Below are 12,088 nucleotides of genomic sequence, written 5' to 3' on the forward strand. Positions count from 1 at the left end.
GCTGATTTCAGTGCCTCACACTTCAGTTAGGCTACACCAGAGTTGAGTTGTGATAATCTGTTAAGGGTATACAACTCATGATCTTTTTAGTCTAGAAAAATGTGCTTTGGTATCTAGGATTCTGAAGTGCTCTCAAAAAATACCATAAAGAGATAATACACAAAAAAATCATGAACTAGAATTCAAGTTTTCTCAAATTTTTTGTTATCTAAAACCAAGGAGGATCTCAAGGAACTTCATTTATATCAATTATATCTATCACATGAACTCTACTAGAAAATGAAACTGAGGAAACTTTAAATATTCATTTAAAAATAATAATTTTATGTTGAATAATATTTTTAATGAAAGGTAACTATTAAAGTTATCTTTAATAGTAAAAAGAGGGGCATTCACAAATCTCTTTAGTGTCTGCCTTAAGAAAAGACAGGTGGATTTTCATTTTTGCCTCAGTATCCATTCTGTTGCAATATCATACTGTCTCTGGAAAATTCCATTGTATACTCATGAGAGATTGAGAATAAGAATGATATGTAATGCCTGAATATTATTATGAAAATAGTTCTGATCCCTGGAACTCTCTGAAAGGGCCTCCAGAATCCTAGACAACATCTTGAGAATCACTGAACTAAAAAATATGATTTCCCTTAGTGCCATTCAACATAAAGATATTTTATGGTTTCCTTACATCAAGCCTCAAATTCCATTGTCTCTTCCCTTCCACTCTCTCAATCAATGGCTCCCAAACAGCATGGGTCTCATTGTAATAGTGAACCTGGAAAGGCACAGAATTACAATAACAGTCTTTCAACTTAATCACATATTTCTATAACCAGTAGGAAAAAATATTATGTAACTAGTATTACATGTCAATCATCATTTTAACAACACACCTAAAGACATAAAGAATATCTATAAATAGGGTGCACTTTCCTTTTCTTTCTTCCTTTACTGCCATAAACAAATTAACAAGAAAATCTTTTAAAAATAATGACGAACTAAATAATACTACGCATCAAGTTAAATGTTAGAATGTATGATACATTCTAACTCATATATATACTCATATATAGATTTATTGTGGCCATGCACAAACAAAATAAGCTCACATCTTAATTCTGCAATTGTACTTTTGAGGAACTGACTCTGGAAACACTAAATGATGTGGTCATACCTCTAACGTCATGTCAGCAGTAGCAGCCATTAGGGAAGTCCAATTTTTAATATTTCCTGAAAACTTAGACTCTGCCAGTAATAAAGGTACAGTTCGATGCCCAAGGCCACATTCTAAGGTAACTTGAACCGACTCTACAACAACAGCACAATTTTCCTCTATTGATGGATGTTGAATGTCTTTGAAATTTTCTGTTATTTCTGTTGCCATGTCAACACCAAGAAACCAAGAGTTATAATCACTAATAGATTTGACACCCCAAAGATTTTCTGTTTCCTTAGATGTATCTTTGGATTCATCTTCTTTTGTCTTTGGAGACATAGCAGCCATGATTGTTATCACAGTATTCAGAATTATGGGTGAAATCTTTAAAAAAAGAAAGCAAAAAAATTTTAAGAATAAATTATTTCCCAGATGAGAAGAATATATAACATAAAAATTTAAAAATGAATTAAAAATAAGTAAATATTAAATATAACATTCATACCCAAGGAAAACAAAAGGGAATACACAAAATCATATGTCAAATTAACAAACCTCATAACAATGATTTCTGCCCAGGCTACTCTGGAATTAAGTAATTACTGTTATACATCAACTGTCAAAACGGGTGAAGTTAAATTGATCCATTCAGAGTAAAACAGTGTTATGTGAACAGAAAAATGTAGAAGTGTAACTGAATTTTTCATTTTTCAAATAGCTGCATTAACTAAGCCAAAGTGTATGATCCCCATCTAAGTATACATACATGGTTTTCATTTGTTTTACTGAAACAAAAAGCCTATGAATCACCAAGAATACCCTTACACTTATCCTAATATCTGCAAATTCTACCTCTTATTATCTTCATATAGTATCTTTGCTCATCTCCTCATTCCTATCACTGTGCTTTAGCTTTACACTGATGTCTTCTAGGTCCAGTCAGTATCCTCATGGCCCACCCTCTACACGTCTACCAGCATTATTTTTCTAAAACCCAAACTGGGCATACCTATGCCTAACATTTTCAGCTTCCTGTAACTTTAAGGATAAAGTTCAAACTTCTCTTTAGCTTAGGACACAAAGGCTTTTGTGATCTGATGCCTAATCAATTAGCTAACAAGGGTTTCCCAAAGTGTGAGTAACACTGGGTTAAATAAGTGGATTCCTATATAGTTCAGTTCTCACAACCTCTACTTGTTTAATACACTAAAAAGATACGATTACATTACCAAAAGAAGGATTTGGTATGTACCTCTTCCCAAACTTACCTGTCAACTAAGTCCCTTTTTTGTCCTTGCCTTATTAATGTCACCTATAATTAGGGTTCTCAATCTTAAGAACTCCACCACACCCTTCTCTCCCGCCATGTGAGATCACCCCTTCTAAGCCTATAAAGGGTTTTTCATACCTCTGCTTTTGTGCATATTGTCGGTTCTGACTTGATAATGCTCGTCTTCCCTTTCCATCTAACCTTCATCAGATTTTCAAAACTTGATTAAAGTAGCCCCACTTCAAGGCAGCTTGCCCTGATGTCCTGGTCTGAGTTAAAGGCCCCTTGCCTGTGTTCCGAACAGTACTTTGTGCATGCCTCTAGCTCTGAAAGCTGGACTCACTGATTTACTTCTTTCTCTTACATAGGTCATTAAGTGTTTTGAAGATAGGGACTATGTATTCCCAATGCCTTGTACAGAACATTTTTCATTCACAGTAAGAGCTCAAAACATGTTAGCTGAATAAACAAAGAAAATGAAAGATAATTCACCCAGTACCTTATCTATTGTCTTAGATTAAGTGCCTGCAAATTAAAGAACTCCACCCCCCATTTACTGCTTTAAGTTTTTAAAAAAGTAAATCTTCTAACAAAATACAATCTAAAACTACCTGGTACTTTAAAATATTGTTTAGCATGGTAATTCAAATGACATTAGTTTGAGCCTTGTTTTAATCACTATTGGCTATTTTATAGGCTACTATCAGAACCTCAATTTTGTGTCCTTTGAACAGAGAGAGAAATAGATTTTGAAAGTATTCTATAAGTTCCATTTCTAACCAATCATGAGGTCATACTTAAACAATACAAATACCATTGGAGAAGAGAAGTTTTTTTCAATATTTCCAATGTAAGAGATTTTTAAAAAGCAAATCCTAATAACTTATTTCTAGCATGTATCTGTCATTATAAATGTTTTCTAAGACAAAACATTTAATTACATAATTATTAAATTCAAATTATGCCTCAAATAAAAGCCTAAAAGTAACTTATGCCAAATAATAGCAACTTCATTTTACCATCCCTCCTTCCCTTCTCTTTCTACCCTATCTCTGTTGTTCCCCAAACCTAATCTCCCCAACATACACACATGTAAATAGATAAAAACTATTCTGATCATTTGTAGATATTTAAAAGTACTTTTTTTTTTTTTTTAAGATTTTTTATTTCTTTATTTGACAGACAAAGATCACAAGTAGGCAGAGAGGCAGGCAGAGAGAGAGGAGGAAGCAGGCTCCCTGCCAAGCAGAGAACCTGATGTGGGGCTCAATCCCAGGACCCTGGGATCATGACCTGAGCCGAAGGCAGAGGCTTTAACCCACTGAGCCACCCAGGCATCCCTAAAAGTACTTTTTAAAAAGATAGAAATAAACATTTGCTTTAAAGAAAAATGTATTTTAATGTTAGTGGTATTTACTGTTTGAATATGTGATGTGACTAGCATAATGCTATAGTTACATGAGAGATCAAAAGATATTTTAGAAAAATAAGAATTTTTACCCAAAAACATGATAGGCACTAACCTTAATTATAAATTCTTCAACCGTAATACTAATATTTTGTTTTCCTGAGGCCCACATACATTTTTCCATAAACAAAGAACAGGGCTGTAAGACCTAGAACAAATAAATGAAATTCATATTTCCTTTCTAATACACACACACACACAGACACATAAAATACACACAAGAATATGTCTTACTTAACTTACTTTAACTGTAACCTACTACTAAAAGCAAAAGGTAAGTTAAAGTAGCTGAGAATTTCTTTTTTTTTTTTTTTTTTTAAGATTTTATTTATTTATTTGTCATAGAGAGAGAAGCGAGAGCAAGCACAGGCAGACAGAGTGGCAGGCAGAGGCAGAGGGAGAAGCAGGCTCCCTGCCAAGCAAGGAGCCCGATGTGGGACTCGATCCCAGGATGCTGGGATCATGACCTGAGCCGAAGGCAGCCGCTTAACCAACTGAGCCACCCAGGCGTCCCAGCTGAGAATTTCTTTTGAGGGCTCTTCTAAACTACGCCAAATCTGTGAACATTATAAAAAGACCTTAAGCAGTTCTGATCAATTCCTCTATGACAAATTCTCAAGTAATGATGCACACTTAATAGAAGTTTAAGATGTTTCATTTAATAGAAGTTTAAAATGTTTCATTTCACTAAAATATCTTTTAAATGATGCCCTCTGTAAAACATTTAAAATATCTGTAAAAATGAGGTAAAGATTATGTTAAAGTCTCACATTCACAAAGAAGTATATGAGGAAATTAAACTGTTTTTTCATTGTAATTTTTATGACCACTAAATCACCTGAAACTTATTTTAAATAAGGAGTCCTGGTCACACCTTAAAAAAAGACTGTGGTAAGAGAGGTAATGAATAATTTCCATATGATCAAGAAGAGGTCAGTCTTGAATATCGTCTAAGATTTTTTTTTTTTTTTTGCTTTTTTTGGATGAAGTACTCTTTTAATAGAATAATTGAAAATATAAAATCAGATATAAAAGTAAATATTTTAAATGAAATTAAAATAGCAATAAATTTCACATTTAAAATTTGGTAAGTGTCATCAACACCAAAAGTCCAGAAACATGACATTACAAATTATATTTATCATCAGTTAACTGCCTACCGCACACCTCTATAATACATTTTTCTATATTTTTTGGCTACTTACTATTTTTTTTGCCTTTTGTATTATGATGATTTCATTCATGTAAGGTTCTTATAAGAACAAATTTCAAATCTTCAAACCCAATGATGTATTAAAACTATAAAGCTTATATTTATATACATAGATTATTAAGAAAATAAATGGACCTTGCACCTGAATTGAATGAGGGAATTAGTGTTGCATAACTTCCATTTAAAAAAAATTAGGATGAGTTTTCTGTGATATACCAAATGCTAAAGAACACTTCATGATAAAGTACAGACTAAGCCTAGCATTGCATTTCTTTATGTAAGCCACTTTGCCCACAAATTTTAATTTAAAATAACACTGCAATGAGTCATATGACAATCCTCTTTAAGGTTAACTCCTCAATTTAATATTTAAAAATTACTGGTTGGCAATTAAGTTAATTAAAATCATATTTTTCAACAATAATGTGAACACATAACTGAAGTTAACTTTTAATACAGCAAAACACAATCTCTTTTAGTCACATGACTCCCATTGAATTTTCATTCTAAGCTTAATGCATTCATTCATTCATTCACTGGATATACTGTGGTAAATATAAGAAGCAGCTGAAAAGGAATGTTGATTTGTACTAAAATTCAAATATTGCTCAACAAAAGATGGCACAATGAAAAGGAGTCTAAAGGTAGTTCCCAGTTCCGTCATTAGCAGCCATTTAACATCTTTAGAACTCAAAATCTGTATCTGTAAAACCTCAGGTTTGTAGTAAATAATCTCTCAAGTCTTATAGAACTCTCATTTTCTAGGATTCTATAAATCCACTATTTCTGCCATTCTCAAGTGAAGCTTAGAATAAGCTAATTCTTACTGTGGTAATGTTTCTTCCTCTTTTTTCTCTGAGAAAAGGGCAAGCAAGGACTTTCAGATCTCTCACAGAAGCTTCCATCATCTGTTCAAGTTTGGATGTTGACAGAGAGAGGTTACACTGGAATGAGGCTGTCAGAGCAGGAGCATCAGCCTTTGTCAGATTGGCAACAAACACCACTTCCGGATCTGTGATCTTGGCCTTTAAAGTCATGTTTGGTCTTACAGAGTCATCTGAAGAAAAAGAAACAGGAACCAAAAAAGTTGTAGTAAAATATATCTTGTATATATTTTGTATACTCAATATATTGAGTATATGGTGTGTATAAGTCACTAAGCTCTTTCTAATATCTTGCTATAATAGATATGGCAGAATTAACAATATTAATAGTTGATTAATACTAGTGATAAATGATCATTAACAAATGCTGATTTTGTGGGATAATGCAATCTGATTTCGGTCATAAGAAGATCATTTCCACTTTGACCAAAAAGAATAATCTTGTTTTAAAGTTGTTTTTGTCAGAATTAAGGTGAGTATTAGGTTATGTTGCAGGGACAAGGAGGGCAAAATAGGAAGAGGATAAGAAACTCTTCATATCAAAGCTGGCTTTTGACTTTACTATAAAATACACAGTGTCCTGCAATTTATGGTATAAATACATTAAACATGTGTATGAACACAGAGATATCATATGTGATTACTGTTTAGGAAAGCTCAGTGGAAAAATCAAATTCTGACCTTGCCAATAAATAGCATTTTCCAGTCTTGATGAGTTATATATTAGAAAAACAAATGCCTCAACTTAGAGAATCATAATTTAACACAGAAAATCACTGGTCTACTTGGTAATGCTGGAATAAACAATTTATTGAACAAGGAAGTGACTTCAGTGCACATCAAGACCAGATATGTGCAAACACTCCACTGAGTTTAAGGTGTTTATAGTGCTGTCCAGAGGCATCATGCTGGCTGCTCCAATACCCCCACTCTCTGCCTCTATCTGTTCCACTGTTCTTCAGTGTGCAATAACTCTTCCATATATTTTCTTTGAATAAAAGATTGCTCTTCGGGGCGCCTGGGTGGCTCAGTGGGTTAAAGCCTCTGCCTTTGGCTCTGGTCGTAATCTCAGGGTTCTGGGATCGAGTCCCGCATAGGGCTCTCTGCTCAGCGGGGAGCCTGCTTCCTCCTCTCTTCTCTGCCTGCCTCTTTGCCTACTTGTGATCTCTCTCTCTGTCAAATAAGTAAATTAAAAAAAAAAAAAAAAAGATTGCTGCCAGCCAAAGACCCAGATTAACTCCCTCAATTTTGGGGTAAGTAAAGAAATTTTTTTTTTTTAAAGACTTTTATTTATTTATTTGATAGACAGAGAGAGATCACAAGTAGGCAGAGAGGCAGGCAGAGAGAGAGGGGGAAGCAGGCTCCCCGCTGAGCAGAGAGCCCGATGTGGGGCTCGATCCCAGGACCCTGAGATCATGATCTGAGCTGTAAGGCAGAGGCTTAAACCACTGAGCCACCCAGGCGCCCCTAAGTAAAGAAATGTTAATGGCAGAGCTGGAATCAGAGCAGAGGTTTCCTAGCCTTTAATCCAAAATATATTTCTACTTTACCTCTCCTAAAAATTTATGCTTACTAAAGTTTTTCCAAAGAATACATTTAAATTGGAAAGAGCAATTTTAGTTTCTTAAATTGTCCATTCATCTTTTTTCTTATTTGTAATCTTTGTTAAAACATATGACAAGTTGTCATCTATGACAGGTAAATTCTGCTAACCTTTCTCCATCTTGATTTTTGCTGTGGCCGTCTGTCGTAGTGGAATCTGTGCTTCTTTTGCCATATTTTCTGGATTCTGAGACACAGCTTTGATAAAGAAATCTGCTACTGTCATCAGAAACTCCACACTGGCACATACGTATAGCTTGTCAAGAACAGCATCAACGTGACTTCCAGTTTTGCTTTGGTTGTAACTTATATCAATCATAGAACTGTTGTCATCTTGGTCATTCTTTTTATCAATCATTCTAAAAAATATACACATTCATTATTTATTTCCTGCAAAAATAATTTAAAAGATGAAAAAATTGCCTAAACATCTTAACAACCTTTCTTTCACCTTTGAGTTTTTAATCTGAATAGAAAACAAGTCACCGTTAACCAGAGTCTAATTAGCTAATAAGCAACCAAGACATAGTCTCCTAATCTCCACAGCAAGATTCATGTTATTAGTCTTTTACAGAATATTTTATAATTATAATGCAACATCAGAAAAATAAATGAATGACTATTGAAAGGAATTTTGGCAATTAACAAAACGTATTAATGTGGTTTCACAAAATTTAAAGGATAACCTCTTTATATTATTTTACAAAATAAAACCTCCCTGAACAAATTTTTCTCCAAATATTCTATATAATTTGAGTCCAAAAGTATTCAATCCAGTTCAAATCAGCCAGTGTTTATCAAGTGGCTGCAATGCTAGGAAGCCAGTGTTTATCAAGTGGCTGCAATGCACACATGCTAGGAAGAGCAGGTTTCCAAACAGAGGATGGCCTTTATCATTCTTGCCTACACAACAGTGGACAGCCACCCCAAACATGAAATGTGCAAACTAGAAAAGCTGGTTGCATAACAGCACTCTTTTCTCATTTATTCAGCTCTAGGAAAAACAAAGGGCTCAGAAGTATCCAGTATGTATTCAATGGAGTCCCAGTTTAGGGAGGACCATAGTTTTTCTCCAAAGAATATCAAGGACAAGAGTATTATGTTTCATTATTTGAGAGAGGAATAAAAATATAATTAGACTATTAAAGTTACATTATTTCCCACTTTATTGAAGGTTGATATAAGCTAATGTTTTAAAACTGGGTTGTAAGGTGAAAATACTAGGGATTCCATTTGTAGTAAAACTTTGAAAGAAATTTCAGAACACTGTTTTAAAAAAATTTTTTTAGAGATTTTATTTATTTATTTGACAGACAGAGGTCAGGCAGAGAGATAGGCAGAGAGAGAAGGGAAAGCGGGCTCCCCATCGAGCAGATAGCCTGATACGGGGCTCAACCCCAAGACCCTGAGATCATGACCTGAGCCAAAGGAGAGGTTAGAACATTGTTTTAAAATATATAGACAAAACAGAGGTGCCCGGGTGGCTTAGTCAGTTAAGCATCTGCCTTCAGCTCAGGTCATGCTCTCAGAGTCCTGGAATCGAGCCCTGCATCTGGCTCCCTGCTCAGTGGAGAGTTGCTTCTCCCTCTGCTCCCTACCCCATTTGTGCTCATGCTCTCTCTCAAATAAATAAATAAATAAATCTTTAAAAAATATATATATATATATGTGTATATACACACACACACACATATACATATATATAGACAAAATAAATAAGACAAAGATCTAAAACTTTCAGACATTTAAAAAAAAATCCTGCCTACTAAGGATAATTTAGAAAAATATATTACCAACAAACCAACCATGTGGACTTCATTATTAAAATTCTTACATTCTCTTAGTTCCTGCTATTAAGACAGTACTCCATTTTATTAGTAAATGTCCCTTTAATTCAAACTTCAAAGCAGTTGAATCTGGTATCAGCACTACTTCTCGATGCACTTCAAACTGAAGTATGACCAAAGACCTCTTTTGATAATCCCAAGCCTAGCAATCAATGCCTGGTAACAATGCAGGGTGCAATATCAACCTTACACAATGCACAGCAAATTCAGAGATGACAAACCTTGATGTTGCTCGCTCAATGCCTTCTCTGAGATCATCAAGGGTGCATGTCTTAAGTTTAAGGCTGACATTCATTGAGCCATCCTTAAACATCTTCCCTACAGAGGCCATAAGATGTAGTCTGAGTTCACCAAGCCGGAAACTGTCATTGTGAAATGAAAGTTTGGATTCCTGTGGCATATTTTCAAGCAAAAGAATCAATTATTTTTAAATAGTTTGTAATTACTTTTAAACATATTTCTTAACTCAGACAAAAGGCAAATCAATGAAACAAAATTTAGAAGTATGGGAGTTAAAACAAGAAGAAAATGGATTAATGTGTGTGTGAGTGTATAGGTACATACAAAAAATATATGTGTGTTTGTACGTATTCAATAATTACATTAAATTTAATGTAAATAAAAATAATCAGGAAATATCTTTATTAAACAGTCTAACTTATAAATATTTAATGAGCTCTTCTGTAAAAAAAAAAAAACTGTGATAGGAACTATATTTTTATGAGAAGAAAAAGATATAGTAGGTGAGCTTAGTGAGCTTACACCCTAACAAATATAGAAAATAGAAATACATTACAAGAAACATCATAAGGAGATGCTTTAAGTTGGAACTGATCAAAGGCTGACATGTGATCATTTATTTATTCATATTTAATTTCCCATATGACACAAAGAATATTAAGTGATTAGGTAAAGAATACAAATAGCAAAAGCTCAGAGAGTCAAAGAGATCACTGCGGGCTGAGAAAAATTCATGAAGGTGAGAAGTGAATTAAGCCTCAGAGACTGGGTGAGATCAGATGGGCTGAGAGAAAGTAGAACACATTCTAGATGGGGATAAAAAACATGACTGAACAGTTCAAAGATGTTCTGAGGGGACAAGGTACAAGCTACATAGGCTTGAATATTCTAGTTAAAGAATGGTAGGATATGTAAGTGTAAATGACTAAATTCTACTCCTGAAACCAATATTACACTACATGTTAACTAACTTAAAATTCAAATAAAAACTAAAAAAAAAAAAGAAGAATGGTAGGGAATGAGGGCTGAAAATATAGGGACCTAATTGAGGTCTCAAATCTTGAACCAAAGATTTAAATTTTCATTTACACGAAAAAGGAACTCAACCTTTATTTAACTGTAACATATAATCTCCAAATTCTGTAGGTAAAGTCTGTATGCCCAGAGTTTAAAAAAACAAACCTCCTCAAAAAAGAAAAAAACAACAACAAAACCAACCAACAAAAAACTCTTCCAGGAAGTAAAGACTCTCAATTATAACTGCTCAGTCTAGACGATGGCACTGATGGAACGGGTATAGGTGATGTGCCATTCCTGGCACGCTGGTTCTAACTCTACATCTGCCACACTGCATGCAGACAGTACATCGAAGGGTCAGGCATTATTGACATTATTATTGGCAAATTTAGAATGTAATTTTTTTAAATGTAAATAATTCACAAACTTTGGGTCTATAATTATTAATAGAAATGACCTGTGACACAACTTTTGATCACAATATATAGTTCCAGATGTAAACAAATTTGACCCACTGAATTTTTTTTAACATGATAAAATTCAGATAACATAATACTGAATGGTTTTTAGTAAAACTGGAAGTTGTAAATGGTTACATGAGATTCATTTAGGAAAATGAACTTGTGTCAATGTCTAGTATGGATAAAAGGAAAAAGAGCAATAAACATGGAAGCCATTGCAGTAGGGTGAAAAAAGAAGTTTCAAATAAGTCAGCAGTAAGAAGTGACAGGAAAGAACAAAGAAAAAATGACAATAATCAGTGTATTGTATTTAGTGTATTTAGTGTATGAATGAAGATCAACAAAGAAAGAAGTAAAAAAAGATACCAACATTCTAAGGCTGGGAAACCAGTAGAATGACGGTACCTTGAGTGAAATAAAGAATACATTTAACCATTCATTTTCCATTTGGCCATTTTCTGTTCTTTTCATAACAATAAACATTAGAAATGAAAGTTCTTCGTTACATAAATGGCAGATACTAGCTTAAGGCACAACAGGAATAATACATAAATATTGTATAACTTTGAGAAAACAGTATAAAATATAAGATAACAAATATTAACTACAGATCTAACCAATGCAGATTATTGTTATTATCATATGATGTATTTATTATGAGTATTATGACAACTAAGCTAACAAAAATATTTATTGAAGATACTGTCTACACAACAAAAAATAACTTCTAAAATACCACTGGTACATTAATTACATCAAATCATGGCAGGCACCTGGGTGGCTCAGTGGGTCGAGCCTCTGCCTTCAGCTCAGGTCATGATCTCAGGGTCCTGGGATTGAGCCCCGCATCGGCCTCCCTGCTCAGCAGGTAGCCTGCTTCCCCCCTCTCTCTCTCTGCCTGCCTCTCTGTCTACTTGTGATCTCTGTCAA

The 12,088-nt window shown here is 34.0% G+C and overlaps 1 protein-coding gene across 4 annotated transcripts in view; it reads right to left on the reverse strand.

Annotated features, from left to right (window-relative positions):
* VPS13C (vacuolar protein sorting 13 homolog C) overlaps positions 1 to 12,088 on the reverse strand; it is a 188,236-nt gene that overhangs the window by 58,510 nt on the left and 117,638 nt on the right. For all 4 annotated transcript variants that reach the window (XM_032342736.1, XM_032342735.1, XM_032342739.1 and 1 more), the window contains 6 exons: positions 9,662 to 9,831; positions 7,705 to 7,952; positions 5,935 to 6,164; positions 3,950 to 4,042; positions 1,175 to 1,540; positions 689 to 775 (listed from right to left, as the gene is read on the reverse strand). In XM_032342736.1, coding sequence (XP_032198627.1) covers positions 689 to 775; positions 1,175 to 1,540; positions 3,950 to 4,042; positions 5,935 to 6,164; positions 7,705 to 7,952; positions 9,662 to 9,831 — 1,194 coding nt within the window. The remainder of the gene's footprint in view (positions 1 to 688; positions 776 to 1,174; positions 1,541 to 3,949; positions 4,043 to 5,934; positions 6,165 to 7,704; positions 7,953 to 9,661; positions 9,832 to 12,088) is intronic.

This window comes from Mustela erminea, chromosome 5 (assembly GCF_009829155.1).
Source record: "Mustela erminea isolate mMusErm1 chromosome 5, mMusErm1.Pri, whole genome shotgun sequence".
Taxonomy (NCBI): domain Eukaryota; kingdom Metazoa; phylum Chordata; class Mammalia; order Carnivora; family Mustelidae; genus Mustela; species Mustela erminea.